The 19987-nt window shown below is 32.6% G+C and overlaps 2 protein-coding genes across 9 annotated transcripts; one reads left to right on the top strand and one right to left on the bottom strand.

The window, feature by feature from the left end:
* Window positions 1-3624: 3624 nt before the first annotated feature.
* Window positions 3625-14281, top strand: LOC128891240 (eukaryotic peptide chain release factor subunit 1). 8 transcript variants are annotated; one of them, XR_008460778.1, is made up of 13 exons: window positions 3625-3910; window positions 4058-4275; window positions 4638-4813; window positions 5152-5279; window positions 5371-5521; window positions 5720-5910; window positions 6126-6255; window positions 6371-6591; window positions 6669-6816; window positions 8465-8575; window positions 8643-9339; window positions 10772-10788; window positions 13358-14281. XR_008460778.1 is itself a non-coding variant. In XM_054150625.1 (12 exons), exons 2-10 carry the CDS (start codon window positions 4190-4192, stop codon window positions 8542-8544), a joined length of 1311 nt encoding a protein of 436 aa, XP_054006600.1. In that variant the 5' UTR covers window positions 3626-3910; window positions 4058-4189; the 3' UTR covers window positions 8545-8575; window positions 10772-10788; window positions 13358-14281. The 8 variants fall into 8 exon arrangements, 3 of the variants coding, with proteins under 3 accessions (XP_054006600.1, XP_054006599.1, XP_054006598.1); XR_008460779.1 differs by having other exon boundaries at window positions 10772-10793; XR_008460777.1 differs by lacking the exon at window positions 8643-9339 and having other exon boundaries at window positions 10772-10793.
* A 2486-nt stretch (window positions 14282-16767) lies between these two features.
* LOC128891209 (protein MCM10 homolog) lies at window positions 16768-19981 on the bottom strand. Its single transcript, XM_054150537.1, has 2 exons — window positions 19067-19981; window positions 16768-18982 (listed from the first exon to the last, which is right to left on the bottom strand). Exon 2 carries the CDS (start codon window positions 18971-18973, stop codon window positions 16847-16849), a length of 2127 nt encoding a protein of 708 aa, XP_054006512.1. The 5' UTR covers window positions 18974-18982; window positions 19067-19981; the 3' UTR covers window positions 16768-16846.
* Between the last annotated feature and the right edge of the window lie 6 nt (window positions 19982-19987).

The following is a 19987-nucleotide window of genomic DNA, read 5'->3' as shown; positions in this document are numbered from 1 at the left end:
TGACAATTCATGTAAAGTGACTGCTCCACACTTTAGCGGTGACATAAAGAAGTTAAATAGCATATCATCCACAAACTGAGGCTGTTTAAAAATTTGCCTTGATGTCCGCGGCCTGGAAGTCAAATGCTTGGCGTAGCCAGCTAAGGCATTCTCAGATCATCAAGACCCACACTTTCTCTCTCGCAGGCTTTTACATAATTTGTCAATTTAAAACTTTTACGATATGAGTACATTTCCATTTTATTGTGTTTTAAATTATTTCTAAGGACACTCATTGACGCAGATATCTCTCCTCTCACAGGCTTTTGGATAATTTTTCAGTTTAAAACGCTGACAATATGAGTACATTTTCACTATTTTACATTTTAAAATAATGTTTATTCGTCAAAACCTTGACCTTGCCTGGCCACGCCAAGCATTTGACTTCCAGCCCACAGACATCTAGGTAAATGTCTAAACAGTCTCAGTTTGTGGTTGATACACTATTTAGCTTCTTCATTTCACCGCCAAAATGCGACGCAGTCAGTTTACATGAGTTGTCATTAGGGTCTGAAAGTCTGCACTGTTGAACACAGCATTTTAGCTGCGCATAGTTGGAAAGCACCGAATTTGATATTATGTTACACAGTGTCACCTTGCGCTTTACTGGAAAGGACTTTCATGTACTGGCAGCTCATTTTGATTTCACATCTTTTTCCACTTTCTTGTACTTTTTTATGGGGATCTTTTATTTTTCTATGATAACTTCTTGAATCCTTGAAGCCTCCACTTTTTCATGTACTTGGCATAATTTTTTTACTTTTTTGAAGTTTTTTATGGGGATCTCACTTCTTTTTACAAAGATAATTTGTATAGTGAATGACTTCAAATAATAGAAAATGTGTCAATTTATTAAAAAAAAAATTTAATCAGTTTATCAGTAACATTTAAATGCAACATGACTTTCTGTCATGTGTCGTGCATATTTTTGAGAACTTAAAGGACTAAGTCTGACCTTTCTTTTTCTATATTATTGTAATACAATAAATTATCTATTACAAATAGTGGATCTCTGTTCATTTTCTCATTTTCTCATTATTTAAATTTGTTACAAGACTTTTTGCCATGCGTTCTGTGAACGTATGAACTGTATCCTAATACAATAAATTGTGCGTTAGAAATAGTTGATCTCTCTATTCATTTCTCATTTCTTCTTTAATAAATTTCTTGCAATGAAACTACCTGCAATGCGTTCCGCGTACTTTTAAAACCTTAAAGGATTCAAACTGATCTCCCATTTTCTATATTATTGTAATCACTTTATCAGTAACATTTAAATTTCTGGGAACAAGACTTTCTGTCATGTGTCGTGGGTACTTTTGAGAACTTAAAGGACTAAGTCTGACTTCTCTTTTTCTATATTATTGTAATACAATAAATTATCTATTACAAATAGTGGATCTCTGTTCATTTTCTCATTTTCTCATTATTTAAATTTGTTACAAGACTTTTTGCCATGCGTTCTGTGAACGTATGAACTGTATCCTAATACAATAAATTGTGCGTTAGAAATGGTTGATATCTCTATTCATTTCTCATTTCTTCTTTAATAAATTTCTTGCAATGAGACTTCCTGCAATGCGTTCTGCAAAAGCACACAGAACGCATGTCAGAAAGTCTTGTTGCAAGAAACCAAATGTCACAAATCCAAACTGACAGGTTATACAGGTTAGGAATGGTTAGAAATGAACGAGCGGCATGAGTGCCAGCCATATTACAATTCCGACCGACGAGCCTTGCCGACTGATCCGAGAGTCGACGAATCGACGAATGGCCTTAGCTTCTATTGGCTAAGTGTTGACGAAAAATTTCTTGTCAAAAGAAAAGAAAAATGCTGCAGTTTTTGACACATTCATGATATGATATTACGATATCTTTGTCGTTCGTGGACCGATTTTATTGATTTTGGTTTTATTCGAAAGCTTATATGTGCAGGTATAATAACCAGCTGAGATGTCGATTCTAAGTTTACATGCGGCTCCAGCCGAGCGCGAACATAGAAAGAGACAGAGAGAGGAGAGAGAGAGATCCAAGGCACGAAGCTAGGAACCAAAATACATCGGCGGGCGCGAGACAATACTAATGTAACAATAAAACTTTTTTATTTATTAATTTTTTTAAATCTAACTTTTTCCAATGTATTTATAAGATTTTTATGATTACAATGAGACCAAACACGATATACATACAGCAAAACAGGAAAGTATTCGGCTATTTGTTTGTATTTTATATTTCATATTACCTCTTATATCAAAATTTTTTTTTATAAATTATACAAGATGTTCGGCAACCGAACAAAGTATAAAATAAGAATAAAAAAAATGCACAGCAGCTTGGGATCGAATTAGCGATATTTTATGTACGATACTACGATCAGTGATACCAGCCAGGCCAAGTTTTTTCGTCCATGTACTGTCAGGATGACCGTCAACAGGGTCGTATCCAGGGTAACAGGTGTGGGATGCTATGGCTATTGTGGCTATGAGCGCGAAATCATGAATATATTTGTCCTTATTATTTATATATTGTCTTTATATATTGTCCTACATTTGTCCATAAATTATGAATATATTTGTAAAATTTTGCAGGGGTAATTAAGATACACCTTTTTAGTTGTGCGTATACTTCATTGATGCTATGTTCGCTGCGCGTGCGCGAAAAAACCCGGCCCGACTACGATACCTGCGAACCAAGTCGAAAAGCGTGGTTAGATGGTCGACACGGTAACAGAAAGGAAGACGACGACAGCGCTGCGGTGGAAAGCACGATATTGAGGCAGCCATGTTGGCATATGAATCGTCTCAATCGTAGCGACACCACCAATGTAATTTTATGAGGCGAGGAAGCAACCTTTTTGGCTGACTTTTTCTTCAAACTGTTCCTTGTAAAATGCTGTTGCGGAGGACAGTTACAGATTTTTGGAAAAAGACCCACAAAAAATGTCTTGTCTTTAAACGTATTTTTAGCACGTTTCAAAAGCGAATTGCAAAATGTGTAACTGTCTCCCGCAACGGTATTTTATAAGGAACAGTTTGAAAAAAAAATCAGCCAGAAAGGTTGCTTCCTCGCCTCATAAAATTACACTAACTGTTTGGAAAATTACAAATGTTTGACATCATTCTGTCTTTGTCTCTCCTCCGATTGTTGTATCTCCCTCTCTGTCACAGCATCATTAGAGAGACAAGGATCTATTTATCTTTGTCCCAGAGCTTCCTACTTTTTCCGCAATTGTCGCTGAAGTCAACTCGGAGTTTGGCTGGGTCTCCTCGTGATTCCATAATTTTTATAAGATAAAGATAAAGATAATTTTTATAAGATAAAGTATGCCAAAAATAAATGTGTTTTCAAATAATCATACGTATGTTTACTATGTGTAAATATTTGGGTAAATAATACATGACCCAATAGAATATCATTGGACCACTATATCCCTAGCCAGGGGTGTATCGTAGGTTTGAGGAAAGTGTGTTGATAAATGTGTTTTAAATATATTTCATATTTGTCGTCGAATAAAGAAAAAGTATCTGTATTCGATTTTTTATTCAAATAATTTTTTTTTTATCCAGATAATGCCCATTTCTGACTTGAGAATCACTGGGAAGTGGCTGCGAAAGCAGCCAATGCAAATGCGGCTGCGCCCGTATACGACAAGCGGCCTCGAGGCGCTGCTCGCGCACGAATTCTTCGGTCTTTTTGCTTCCCATTTTGTGCCGTGCAGTACGTCCACCGAAGTACTGACGTTTCGCTGTGCCATCGCATGGCCGACGTGTACATACCGAGGTTCACTTTCGCGTGGTACCCGCTGTGTCACAAGTATCGTATTTAAACACGTAACGCTTGTGGCAAACCATCAACGATTACCGATCAGAAAGTGAGTGAAAAGTGTATTATCCACGGGTGTTTCGTTACGTTGGGAACCGAACGGGAACTATCTGCCGAACACGTTCTTTCTGACATAATCCGGTATAAACTGGATTGAAGCAGATTCATCGATAAATGGATTGATCATTCGTTTCAGAGAAAAATTCATAGATCCGGCCTTTCACATCGACGTGGACCATCTTTTCCATACTTCGGACCCCGTTGGTGGTAAAAAATTAATTTATTGGGAACCCCGTAAGCCCGCGACCACGCGACACAACGCTCAGCAATGTCCAACGAGGAGACTTCCGCCGACCGCAATGTCGAGATCTGGAAGATCAAGAAACTCATAAAAAGTCTTGAAATGGCTAGAGGGTAAGTAGGTCGAAATTAATGTTGCCGCGCCTCTTGTTATCAGCTGTTCGATTTTCTATCCGCGCATATGTTTTAAAGAGCATGCGGTAAGTAGGAAATTAACGGACCTCCGTTTCACTTGTGAATATGAATTTCACGTGACCTCACGGGAAAGGAATATTTTGGGATTTCTAACATTCAAATAAATATATTAAAGTTTTTATGGTTTATCATTGAATTTTCAATTGTATCACAAGAATAAAGGTTTTGTTGGTATGGTACTCACACAATCTTATATAAGCTAATTGATCCCGAATATATTATTTTTATGATATTTGAGTAGTATTAAGCATCGTTAAATTTGTGTATACATCTGTTCATAGGAATGGGACTAGCATGATTTCGCTAATCATTCCCCCAAAGGATCAAATATCAAGAGTGAGCAAAATGTTAGCAGACGAGTTTGGAACTGCGTCGAATATCAAATCTCGTGTAAATAGATTATCCGTTTTGGGTGCAATCACATCTGTACAACATAGGCTAAAATTATATACTAAAGGTAATTTCATTAATGTTATTATTATAATTTGATTATATTTTATGAATACATATATAATGCAAACATTAAATGAATAGCTTTGCATAACGATTTATGTGCAATGCTCATTTAATTGAACAATTATTTGGATAAGTTTTTATTCATTCAATGTAAACTACAGTTACATGGTATAATTCAATTTGTAATTTTTATTGAAATAATGAAGCAAAAATTGTTATTAGAAATTTGTAATATAAATACGAATCTTATCCATCTCTGTTTTCAGAATACAATTATGTAATTAGAGTATGATTATGTTATAACCTTCAACTGTATGAAGTATATATCGTTTATTTCAGTGCCTCCAAATGGCCTGGTAATATATTGTGGTACCATTGTAACGGAAGAAGGAAAAGAGAAGAAAGTGAACATTGATTTTGAACCTTTTAAACCTATTAATACTTCTCTCTATCTTTGTGATAATAAGGTACCTTTTTCTTTCTTATTGTGTGCAAAATATTTCTATCTAGACTAATTGCAGTGACATAAATTTTAACGTATATCTAAATATTTTTTAGTTTCACACAGAAGCGCTTACAGCGTTGCTCGCTGATGATAACAAATTCGGTTTTATAGTCATGGACGGTAATGGTGCACTGTTTGGTACTCTTCAAGGAAATACTCGTGAAGTCCTGCATAAATTTACTGTAGACCTTCCAAAAAAGCATGGTATATAAATAATTAGTGGAATAATAAGAATATTATTTCATGCTTGTTAGAAAATTAATTTGTTTATAATTAGTCTTTACAAGCAACCAAATTGTGTTTACTAATTAATTTCTACATTATTGCTTCATGTAGAAATTATATTTGTTAAACGAATGTTTACTTTCAAATATTAAGATATCTTATAAAATTTAATTTCAGGCAGAGGTGGACAATCGGCTCTCCGTTTCGCTCGATTGCGTATGGAAAAGCGACATAACTATGTTCGGAAAGTTGCAGAAGTAGCCACTCAGCTGTACATTAGTAACGATAAACCTAACATCGCTGGTTTAATTTTAGCGGGTAGTGCTGACTTTAAGACAGAACTTAGTCAATCCGACATGTTTGATCCTGTAAGTTTGTATGCATTGGTTTATAGATATATATCACAATCAGTAAAACGTATATTTTTAACGTAAATTGTATCTATTTAATACAATTTCTCTATGTCTTCACACAATAATACAAAATATTCCTGTAGCCATTACTTTTTTTAATTTTTACTTATCATTAAGGAGCGAGAAATGTTTCTAATGGTGCATTAATCATTTCCATTTTATTTTTCTAGAGATTGCAAGCAAAAGTTATAAAATTAGTAGATGTTTCGTATGGTGGAGAAAATGGTTTCAATCAGGCTATTGAACTAGCTGCTGAATCTTTGCAAAATGTAAAATTCATTCAAGAAAAGAAATTAATTGGTGAGTATATATTTGGAGTTACATAATTCAAGAAAAATTTGTCTAACTATATAATTTTATAAAGAAAGATAAAAGTGTAAAGTCAAAATTAAATAATATGCTTGGTTTTGTTTAGGTCGTTATTTTGATGAAATCTCACAAGATACGGGAAAATATTGTTTTGGTGTAGAAGATACGTTAAGAGCTTTAGAATTAGGTAGTGTGGAAACCCTTATCTGTTGGGAAAACTTAGATATTCAACGATACGTTTTAAAGAACCATACAAATGCTGAGGAAAAAGTTTTACATCTAACGCCGGAACAAGAAAAAGACAAAACTCATTTTACTGATAAAGAGGTACGTTAAAAATATCTTGGTACCGTTAATTATATGATTATAAACGAATAACATTGAATCTTCTTAATTATATTTAGAGCGGAGTAGAATTGGAACTTGTAGAGTGCCAACCCCTGCTTGAATGGCTTGCAAACAATTATAAAAGCTTTGGTGCCACCTTGGAAATCATAACAGATAAATCTCAGGAAGGTTCTCAATTTGTAAGAGGTTTTGGCGGCATTGGAGGTAAGTTCACTTTTCTCCTGTTTTTGTTGATCTTAACTTTAACTCGACTGACAGTAATATACACGTGGTACGATGATTTGTACTCATCTATACAGTCTGTGTACTAACAGAAACGCGGCTGATTCCATCCTAAATAGTTAACGACTAACAAGAAACATTCGCGAAGTGTCTGATACTGATTTTGATAGAACTTTCCTAGTTTATAAACTAATGCCAAAATTAATGGACACATAATTTCTTTAATTGTGGTAACTCAAGTTTAATCAACTAATTGCCCTCCAGTTACAACCCTCTGATCCTAACCTCTGAACTATTTTAAACGCAAAATAGTTTTTTAGAACAGAAAATAATGTTACACGCGTTAATAAAAAGTAATATTTATCGTTTTATTTTTCTTAATTTTTTAAATTACCGATTCTGAAATAACTAAGGATGTGAGCTATTTTTATCTACATAGAATATTTAAATGCTTGTTACTAATTGTCGATGTGTATGTAATATTCTACGTTGCCGTCACCAGAGTCCATATCCGCTGGAGGACCAGTTTTTGTTCTTTCTTGCGCATCGTTGCTCTGATTGGTGCCCTCATATTCCCACTCCTACACCCACGCACATGCGCGTAGTGTCTTGTGCTGTGGTGACGCGGCGTCCCTGACACTAAAGTCGACCATTTGAGGCATTGTATATATTAAACACTGTTTTCTTTCATATTCCATGAATCCATCCATTTCACCGTACTTTTGTTTCACTCCGTATATTGACCACAGTCAATGAAGGGGGTTAGGAATCCGCGGAGTGGGATTATCGAGTTTCGATAAGTTCCCCCCACTACCTTTTAACCTGCGCGAAGCAGGTATGGACTCTGGTGACGGCAAATATATACTTTTAATGTACTTACTAACCATATTCTTTCCTTTTTGTCTTTCTTATCTCTTTGTTTCTCTTATGTTTATAAAAAATGTTTATAGTGAATAAATAAATTTTAATGTCAAATAAAAATAATTATAAATGATCATAAATTTAGTACGTGGAAAGTTTACTTTCTTGTCTTCATGAAAATGTTGATAACCTAGAATGAGAGCAAAAAATACGACCTATTATACAAGTATATTATTAGTATATCCGCCATGTTAATTTTTGTTAAAATACAAATAAAATTGCCTAATAAACGCTCTTGAGGCTAAAATAGTTACTCAGATAGTATCAGAAGGATAAAACTTTGACAAATAATTACATCTCTTAAACTTCTCTATCACTATAACTGATAAAATACGCGTCTCTTACTTTTAGCTGTTCTGCAAACCAGTAGAGTTTTATCAATATTGGTGTCTAATACTTTGCAGATGTTCTTTGTATTAGTAAAGTACATAAGTTTAATAGTTGTGTATACCTAGGAAAATTTTATCTTTTCTTAAAGTGTAACTCAGAATGGGGGATTTTCTCGGACTAGTTTTTTATTTGTGAAACATATTTAGATAGGATCGTAATTCATATAAAAACTTAAATGAAAGAGTGGTATAGAAGTATCAAGAAAGGTCTTTATCAAGATATTACACGAGTTCGCATATATGTATATGTGAAAAGTAAATGGTATTAAAAGACAGTTAGAAACATTATCATTAATTATTGAGTATATCTTGATGCATAGGAATCCTCCGCTACAAAGTTGATTTCCAGTCACTGCAGGCTGATGAGCCTCTTGATGATGTTGACCTCGATGATTACTAATTTCATCTGTGAAATACTCAAAGTTGACCAGGTAGCTCTTTCTCTGTCTTGAGTGCATTCGTTTATATTTCGTGTATCATAGAACATATTACTTTCAGAACTGGACAAATTTATCAAGGCATTTATAACTTTCATATTAGCATACATAAAAAATGAATAAAATGATCATATATAATATTGTGATTGTATGTACTATTCTGTGAAAATTTATGTAACATTAAACCTTTATACATTAGGTATAATTAACCATTAGTAATTTAACTAACCGTCATATGTTAAACTCTGTCTTTACGAGTATTTGTATTTTAAATACAGATATAATATGTCAATTTGTAACATAAATAATGGACTCATCATGAAGAGATCATTTTTTATCTTGCAATTGCTATTATTTTATTACTATTGTAACGTTATTATCGGGAATTATAAGACTTCTTTGGTAAATCATTGAAGTTTTGTGATATGAACAACAAAACAAATGCATTCAACGTATAATTAAGAACTACCCGATAAATTTGTCCAAAAATATTTGCAGTTTCTTCTGTTGGGTTTCTCACTGAATAGTATAGTTCGATACTTCTGTGCAGATCTGTAGTATATATTATACATATATATGTCTCTTCTGATGAGTTTGAATGTGAATATAGATATTTTTAGTTCAAAATTCCGAGGTATATAATGTTTATTTTCACAAATAAAAAGCCTGGAAACTGCTATCTTCTTTTTTTCTTGGTGGTACAAAAATAAAGAAAATCTTGTATATATATGAGATATGGATATTTGTATTTAAAAATGGTGAGTTAAAGTATTTCAATATGTAAATTTTATGTCTTGAACATTCTTAGATCTGTTCTTACTACTTAGTGATTATACATTACATTGTTAGTGATAAAATCAAGTTGTAGACATTATACACAATGATCAGTATACAGACAAAATTAGTACTGCTTAGTTTTATAAACACAGTTATTTTTATTTCTACATAATGCACCTTATTCTTTATTTGTGTTGCATATTTACATATTTAAAATCAATTACAACACGGATTATTCATACATATTTTTAATGATTTGTTTACACAAAATAACGTTTTCTCAAAAATTTTGTTTCTGAAACAGTCACGTAAACTTCGAAATTAGCGTAAATAATTTTTATGCTTTGATAAAATTATAGACATATGTGTATTAGTGATATGATAATAAATATTTATAGCTATGATAATGCTTTAGTATGAAGAACAACGATTTATAAGAAATTCATTTGATAGGAACATCTAGCTCTTGATGGTAGTATTTCATACATGCATAAGTCTTAAACGGATTTAACAAAATTATACAGTATGTGTGAAGAATACGTATATATATCTGATTTTCGACATAATACTGAAACCACTATTTCTTCTTTTATTCTGATGTAGACATACCTAGGATATTTTTGTCATTTGCATGCAAAGCTTCTTAGACTGTTTATGTTTCATGTCGAACGGTAGTTGAATAGTATGTACTTCACGAACATCATGTAATATGTCATTTTGACTGTTAATTCCATGCAAATATTAAATTAACATATTGTTTCAGCAAGCCCGTCAAATAATTATTTAGTACATCTTTCAAATTATGCTTAGAGTTAGATAAATAAGTGTTTACAGTGTCTCTAATTTTTTATGTATATGAATATACATATTTTATAATTAAATTAACAATCTTAATTAGTGTGCAGATGTTATTTCAAATATATATTTCTCAATTAGAATTTTGATTGCAATATCAATATGTAGAATTTTAACAATATTTTATTTAAAACAAAAGCAAAACTTTTAAAATCAAGTACCATATTATTAAAAAATATTTTTGTATCATTACATATTTAGTATGTTTTTATATGTGAATGCTTTCTTACTGCTTGTTTAAAACCCTAATCATTTATATTGCTTTCTGTATGTTGTGCAATAGGCAAATAGTAAGTTCATCAATAAAGAAAAATACCATAATCTTATATTATCTGTAAATATTAATAAAACAACACTACATACAGTAACATTACTATAAAAGAATGCAAAGAAGTTAAATATTAATTTTTGCAATAAAAGTATTGAGAATAAAACTTTGCTGATGGATGCCAAAAATAACTAAATAATCAATGTTTATGTAATAACTAGCTAGGTTTTGTTAAGTAGTTAGTGTATTTGATCAAGCATAAGTACTAATTGATGATTTGTTTCTATCAGCTTGCATATTGGGAAAGGTATAGTAATTGCTTTCTACTAATTTAGTGAGACAAGAAGAAGCAGTGAACTTGAGTCGTTATTAAATCTTATTGCATTTGTCTATCATTAAATATATTATTTTTGCTTTAGAATGTTATACATTGTATTTAAAAAAAAAAAAAAACATTTTATTTGCTAATATAGAAGTTTTTTTTTCGTATCATTAACAATGTTATTGAGATCTAGTTATTAACATTACAGTACTACTCTAATGCGCAAAACTTAGCGGACAAACTTTTAAACGGTTCGAAAACATGGAAGTTTTTAACCGATTGGAATTAAACTCCATGAAGAGTAGTTTTGAAGTGTCCTCTGGCCGTGTGTAAAGTTACATGGGCGAGGGGTGGATGTGAAGGGGTTAATTCACCCCCTTAAAGGGGGGCGCGTCGAAAAACATCACTTCTAAAGGTGCCAGAGATGACGGAAGGGGTTGAAAAAATTAAAAAAACATTTAGGCCGACTCTGTTTGATGCCCTCTACAAAATGCACCCCTTGAAATCGCTCTCGGACAAACTCAACCCTCACACACACCCCACCCCCTCTAAAATCCACAATTTTTGGACGATGGTCTTGATTTTGAACTCAATGCAGTCTCTGGGCTCCCCTAATCCAGAAAATGCCATCGCCCATACCGTGCTCCTCATAGGCACCCTTAGCGGGGGGGGGGGGGCAGCTCGCAAATTTTCAACCACCTTCGTAAGGGATCACTTCCACACATCGGAGGGCGATGAAATTCACCATGTTTGTTCTCGATACATTAAGGATCAATGCCGAAAAGGTCCCGTTTCCCACGGTTAGCCCACGGCAAATTAGGGTCCGGTTTGGTCTGACCACGTACGACTGCAGGCCCTCGCTCTGCTTCTAAATGCCGGCTCACTTACTACTCTTTCAAATCTGCTCCGATTTGACAACGAAAGCGTCATTGAAAAAATCTGAATTTCTGGCACTTGTTAATAAAGCATTCGCGCATCCGATACCATGAACGGCGTTGACGTAGGGTTGCTCGTTCACCCTGCAGATGGGCCTGAAGTTGGGGGTGGGTTTTCCAAAAAAAAACGACATTTTCGTATTTTATTGCCATTCACGCGGGAAAAAGACATCAAAACTGTGCCAGCCTAATGCCCTGGACTGTTGTCCACGACATGTAATCCACGCAACGTGGCAACGTTCCAACCCTTATACTTGGGGGTGGGCCACCCCTACCTCTGCCCTCCCCCCTTCAGCTCCGGAGGCAGTTTTTGGCATTCATCCTTAACGTATCGAGAACAAACATGGTGAATTTCATCGCTCTCCGATGTGTAGAAGTGATCCCTTACGAAGGTGGTTGAAAATTTGCGAGCTGTCCCCCCCCCCCCCCCCAAGGGTGCCTATAGGGTGCACGGTATCAGTGATAGCATTTTCTGGATCAGGGGAGCCCAGAGAATGCATTAAGTCCAAAATCGAGACCATCGTGCAAAAATTTTAGATTTTAGAGGGGGTGGGGGGTTGTGAGAGGTGGATTTGTCAGAGACCAATTTCAAGGGGTACATTTTGTAGAGGGCATCAAACAGAGTCGCCCTGAATGTTTTTTTAATGTTTTGAAACCCTTCCGTCATCTCTGGCACCTTTAGAAGTGACGTTTCTCGACGCGCCCCCTTTAAGGGGGTGAATTAACCTCTTCGCATCAACCCTCGCCCATGTAACTTTACACACGCCCAGAGGACACTTCAAAACTACTCCTCATGGAGTTTAATTCCAATCGGTTAAAAACTTCCATGTTTTCGAACCGTTTAAAAGTTTGTCCGCTAAGTTTTGCGCATTAGTGTATATTTATTCTGTTGTTTTCGTTATTTGTAAGATTGCTATTACTTAGATATATCAGTATTTAAATAAAAAAAATTGTAATATATTGTACTTTTAAAAATACTGAAAATCGTTTATCTATTTATGTTCTGTTTTATTATAGTTTTATTATTATATCTATTCATATTAGAGCCTTTTGCTGGTTATGTGAAATATTTTTAGTAGTGATAAATTAGTATACAATTGTTTAAACTATAATTCAAAGAATATGATATTCATTACATGTATAACATTCACTTACTTTTATGATACTATTATTAATATATTTCTACGTATCATTTGTATGTTATGATAGCAGCCTCTAAATTATGTTCAATTGCATCGCATAATTATCGTAATAACAGTGTTTTTCATGAACATTATTAATTATCATTGAATTCTAATTTGACCAATCATTTTTTAAATATGCGTATGCTATATATTAAAATTACTATCTTTGTGGCAAAAATTGAAAAACATTGCAAGCAATATGTTATGCATGATTAATAACTATCATATCAATGCTATTTATGATTATATTCATACAGATAATTATAAATCATAAATTTTATCATATTAACTAGTTCATGAAACGTTTTTTGATATAGCATTGTTTATAATATATTAATAAGATATTTTAATTTCTTTCCGTTTACTGGCCATAGTAAAGCATATTAATTTAATTTGTATCTACTAAAGCAGTATTTCCACACATGTATTTTACAGGTATATTGCGGTACAAAGTGGACTTTCAAAGTATGCAGCTGGAAGATGTTGAAGTTGATAGTTTTGATCTGGATGACTATTAAATCTGTGACTCAACAGACAGTTCTTTTAACTTCAGAAGAAAACATGAGTATATGTTTTCCCTTGCATCATATGGAAGAGAGGCACATAGGAGAACGTGATCACAAAATTATCATATGATGCAACACACATCATGAAATCATTCATTAAAGTTCATTCAAAGAATTTGCAATCGATACACAAAAGTGAGATGCACAACATGTGGCGCGCTAATGAGTAATACATGTCCATGAAGAAAAAAAGGCAACTCGAAGACTGTGACACTTAATTAAGCCAGCTTGATACCTGCCTATCTCACACAACATTACCTTATATTACAATTATATTCTTTAATTATTCACATGGATTTATTTAATTAATTATACACTCGCTACAAAGCTGCATATATTTGTACAGTATATAATTTGGGACGTCTTAATTTTGTATCAAATTGATATTTATCATCTCATCGTGAATTTTATGATACAAAATAAAAAAAAAGAGTACTCTAACAACACGAGGATATAGCGTTATATTTGTTCAGACACAATCATAGATGAGTTATAATAAACTGATTATCATAAACATGAAGTTGAGTATCGTACATTCTATACCAATTACTAAATTCATATGAATAATAAAGAGTTCTGTACATAGACTTAAATTTTTAATGGCACTGTTGCCTTAGACATAAGTTAAGGTCGCGTAATATCCCGGGAAAATAAAACCTTTCCGTCTCATCGAGTGATACACATATAAACATAAGAGATAATTTTCGTAATCTGTATTAACTTCGCTGGCTTTCGACTCTTATATTTTGTACACTCACGATTGTATATAATAAATGCTTCGCATGTGTATCGAGTTATCTCTTTGATTGTTATAACGGTGCACTCCATTAGTAAAGACGTATTTTCTGCAATATTTAAGTGGCAGTTATTACAAAAAATATTACAAAATTATTTTAAAATTGTTAATTTAACTTGCTTATTCATATGATGCCTTTGTAATAAACAATAATATGTATGTGTAAATGTGAGAAGAATGATACGTGCAATTTTGGTGAAGTATCTTTTATGAAATATCGCTGTATAGTAAAGGAAGATTCTTGTGAATGTTGTGAAATCTTTTGGTGAAAATAATGTATTGTTAATTAATAGTATAATTAGGTTATTTATACTATTATACCGTACGTGATGCAGGGGGTAAAACTTTATGAAAACTTCATCAAAATAGAACGTTCAACAAAAGATGATCTGGCTTATGGTATGTGCACAACGAATTCCGAATGATGGTTTAAAAGTATTGTATCTGTGTATTGTCTTCACGACACTAATGTGTTAAATGTCGGCTTAATGTTTCTTTTAATTTTTATATGTAAACATTCTTTCAATAGGTATCTAGCTAATTATTTATTACTATGTCGGTGCGATTATTTCTTCTGCATAACAGAAGCTTGTTTTAAGTATGCAAGTCCTAGTTCTGTAAGAACACAATGAACATTAGAGAGAGAGACTAGGAAAAGCCGTGTAATCTTTGTAATCTTCTTTTACTCTTTTAAGGTAAGAATAAAAACAGGGAAAGCGAATGTGCAAGAGAACGCATGAAAGAAAAGGAGACGTTGTCTATACATCTCATTTAAACAGAATCAATAACGTACTTAGATTATGGCTTGCCTATGATCTCTTCTACAAGCATAGTTGTATAAAATATGCCGACAAATTTATAATTTTTTGGAAATCTTATTCTCATGTATTGCACTAGTTAAACATTTTTGTTCCTTCAAAAGTTACTTTATATCTGACAAGGCAATACAAAGATGTAATCGTTATAAGATTTTGCTTAATCAAATTTCTCAAAGTACGGATTTAATGCCTCATATTTTGTATGTATTATGCGCGTAAAGTATACTTGTGCGATGTCCTGAAAATTTAATTCGTTTTCACCAAGGTGACCACGAGAATACGTAGAGTTATGAATTTCAAGTTAAAGATTGGGTGTTGGCCGTACCTTGATATACGATTTACTGAAAATAATGTTCTGTGAAGTGATAAAGGGGGATATTGAAATAGTGATTTATATGATTGCAACGCAACACTATGCGACACACGAATAGTTTATATGAAATACATTCTGATTATAAAGATACAAGTTATTACCTTGGGTGAATCCATATTATTAATTTACCTATATAACTTCTTTTACTTTTAAATCGTTAATACGCAAATGTTCGATAAATTTTGTATTAATCTTTATTTCTATAATAATTTCAATATGCATGATAATTTATACTGTTTCTTTTACACTTAAGAATGTAAGATTAATGAGATTGTATTCCAATTCCTTTTTTTAACTTTATAAACATATAAAGCAATAGAACGTATTTTTGCGCCTCGTTAACGATACTAGGTAATTAGTAATCACCCGACGATGAAACATTATTTTTGATCCCCCTTTTTTTCACATCAACATTACTCCAGAATTATAAACAAGAATAATTAACGTGTCGTTAATATCAAAGTCTAATAAAAATCTGAATAGGATACAAAGAAAAATGAATAAGAAGTGAAAATACAATCTATGTTTCTCATGCAAATAATAAGTTGCTATTAGAGTCCGGAAGTGTCATGATAACGTATATTTTCGCGGGGCATTTTCAAAATAAATAATTAGAAGTGTTTAATAGATACAGAGCTCGAATAAATATTGATGAACATAGAATAGTATTCAGTACATATTCAACACATGCCCCGTGATGGTTTGATGATGAAAGATATTTCCGGGTTCCGATTATAACGTCTCTTTATATTACGATTTTATTAATATTCTCCCTTTTTACAAATATACGTAAATTTCAGTTGTGTAAATTAGTCAAAAAGAGTATGGAATTTTAAATTATCGGTAAGACGTTCGCCTATGCAATAAGGTGCTGTTGAATAGAGAGAGACTGCTTTTTTCAATCTATCAATAAATTACAGTCTTATCAATGAAAAGAAACATTGGCATAATAAAAAGGAATTACACAGTGGGACATATTTTATACTGTTTTTATAGCTGATTGTATCCAGGTATTTCTGCTTAATATGTACATTTTGGACAGAGTTAAATGTATGTATGTCTTTAACTAGTTTAAAAATTATTTTCACCGCGTGAAACTCAAATCACATACACTTACATAAACACAAATATATAATAGTTCCATTGTCATGATTTTTTTATATTTGTATATATCATAAATTGAAGTATTGATATTAAGGACAATAAAATTAAATATATGGTGTTATCTGCACTTGTAACATACAGTATAAAGACCTAGAAGGATACCTTAAAAAGATATATAAAATATAAGATATTTAAAAAATCACTATTTATTATAGTTTAAAAATTTCAATTAACTATGTATTATATACAATTTAATACAATATTATTTTATTTGTTGTTTGTATCTGGTACTAAGAGATTAAGACTGGCATCTTTAATGATTGATCCTATATGGGATTCTTCATCTCCGCGAATAGATAATGGAATTACATTGATATTTGTTTTTCTTTCATCCATCATTGCAGCTCTTGTCCAATTTGAACTGCTGCATTTTATACAACTATGCGAAGGTATTCTATCTAAACTTACTGTTCTATTTCCACAATCTCTGCATTTAAAGAATCTTTTCGTCGCATCTGTAACTCGCAATGGATGTTTCTGCTCTTTGCACATGTCAGAAGCAGAAAATGATGTATATTTACAAACTAAACATCTAACAGCTTTACAAGAAACCTTATAAGTATTTAACATTTTTTGCTCCATTCTTTCTGTTATTTCTAACTTATTGAAATATTTTTCCTTCTCCTGCTCATAAGACTTTTCAATAAGGTCGGCATGAGCAGATTTGGCTTCCAACATTTCTTTAAATTTATCTGATATTGTATTTAGTTTTTTCATTACTTGTTCTTCGCAGACATCCGATTCCCTAGGTCGCTTTTTACCTTTCTCAATCTTTTCTTCTTTACTCAATCGTATTTTATTAGGATCTTTAGGTTTAATTTTACCATTTTCTTGTACCCATTTAATAGCATTACTTTTAACAGAGTAGACTTGTCTTCTAGTTATTGGTGTTGATAAATCTATGGTTCCTCCAATGCAACCAACGCCTAAACGAGGATTTGAAAGCGAAGAAGAAAGTATGTTTAAATCTTTTTTCACTACATTCTTTTGTTTACAGGCATATGATTTCAATAGTGCAGATGATATGGGTTCATCTTTTTCATTAGAAGATGATTGTGATAGAACAGTAGCTTTCCAACCCCTTGATTGACTTATCTGTTTAAAGTTCTGTTTTATTTGTTGTTCAGGTGAATTTGCTGTTTTACAGTTTTCACTGTTTATTAGTTTTGCACTAGTTGAATTTTCAGTCTTCTGGCTACCTGAAAGTAATGCTAAACGTTTGGCATCTTTTGCCTCTAATTGTTTATTTTTTACAGCAACAATAGCATTAAATTCTGGGAAATTACTATTAAGTGGTTTTCGTTGTTGAGTTTTATTCTTTAGCATATCTATTGAAAATTTCTGCGTGTTGCTAAATGATTGAAGCTCTGATCTTTGAGAGCACTTCTTATATTCTTGTTGAACATGATATATACAAAACTCACAGCGACTAACATTTATGATAGCATTACATGGTTCACCATTCTTTTTTTTTGATTTACATTTTCCCATATCTTTAGATTTACCAAGAATCATAACTTTTTGAGCATTACTAACAGACAATGTGGCTAAATCTGTATTATCTTTAGATTCTAAAACATTAGGATTAAGAATACCTATTATAGTTCCGATAGTAGTTTTCCAAAACATTTTATATGCGCCACTGAACATGAAAAGGCATATTGTATTTATGTTATCTGATAAATCACTTATTTTCCATATACAATACGCCTTTCCTTTTTGAGAAGTCCTTGTAGGAGATTTATTTATCAATACTCCTGCTATTACCCAATCGTTATCTAATTTTTCTGTATTAATATGATATTTAATTTTTGAAACCGGTACTGCCATTTTACCATTCATACGTGCCTTTAACTCTGTGGAAGAAACTATTGGACTAACAATTCTTAATCCAAAGAATGGATCACTGTATATATCTTTTGATGTAACAGGACTATTATTAATTGTATTTACATTTGTAGTCTGTGTTGTAGCACTAAAATCAAATGTTTTGGTACTTCTTTCACAAGGTAGAGATGTGTATTCAGTTTTTTTAGATCCATCCTTCTTTAATAAAGATTTTATATCACGACCATAATTTGTATATTTTTGTTCCTCTAAATGACGCCTATCTTCATCATCTGAAGAATCAAGGTTGTCATCGTAAACTTCACTCTTGTTTTTGTCATTAACTTGTTCGGTTTCATCATCTACTTTAGGTAAATCGTCTAAAAAATTGAAATCTAATTCCTTTAGGGTTCTTTTAGATGGTAATTCATGGTTTTCTTCTACATCATCATTAGCTAAAAGATCATTCAAAACATCACCTACGTCGGAGTCACTGTCGTTATCCATTTTAAATAACTGAAATCAAACAACACATTGCAAAAATTGTACAAATTGAATTAATACTTATTAAATCGTTGAATGCAACAATTCCTAACTAACCTTCGTTGTTTGAGATTATATAAATTTATCTTTCTTTTTAACACAAACAAATTAAAGAAAATAATACTTTTAATAATATCATCAATCAACTTAACTAATGTTATTGCTGGTTTCACTGTCAGTCAGTGCTAGCAACTGCCAGTACGTTATTGATATGCGGCACATTTCCTGCCCATGTAGCTTTAGCCATTTTTCCCGCCGTTTCTTAATGAGAAAAAAGTCACGTTTCCATTAATGGATTGTAAACTTCTCTTGTGATTCAGTCCATATTTACAAATGTATGACAATATCGAAAGTACTCAAATATGTATAATTAATAATATTATTTGATAAATATTGAAATTTATATTGTATTATTGTAAGATGCGAAGATTTCCGACTGCAGCGCCGCCTGCGGTGGAGTAAGGAATCTCAGCTTATGATATCTCCGCTCTATAGAATAATATTCTTTGGTAGTTTCGTGCTATGCAAGTTGTGATGAATTGGAGATTTTCTACTTGAGCGCTCCGCTTGTACATTGTTGGTACTAAATTACGCGGGCCTTTTTGCGGGATATCGTAACCACGGTGTAAGAAAGAACTGTCATTCATAGTGCTGTGTGAATGCGTGTGGTCGATTGTGTGCCCATCGGTATAAAGTAAAAAACTAAACCTTCACTTCATAAGCCCTATCGCTTCATCATATCATACTGTTTATTCACTTTTGCATTACATATTGTATATACCTATACATATACAGGGTGTTCCAGCTTAGTGACACAGCGTTCTAACTCCAAAACTATCGGCTGAATGCAAAATTTCAAATATGGAAATTGCATGGTAAGCAATTGCATCCCATGCAAGGGATTTTTGTTAAGTTTGTTATACAACGAGATATGATAGTCAAGTTTCGTTTTTCAAGTGGAACTATATATTTTTTTTT

This window comes from Hylaeus anthracinus, unplaced genomic scaffold (assembly GCF_026225885.1).
Source record: "Hylaeus anthracinus isolate JK02 unplaced genomic scaffold, UHH_iyHylAnth1.0_haploid 12001, whole genome shotgun sequence".
Taxonomy (NCBI): Eukaryota; Metazoa; Arthropoda; class Insecta; order Hymenoptera; family Colletidae; genus Hylaeus; species Hylaeus anthracinus.
Note: the sequence above shows the minus strand (reverse complement) of the source record. Positions and strands in the feature narration are given on the sequence as shown.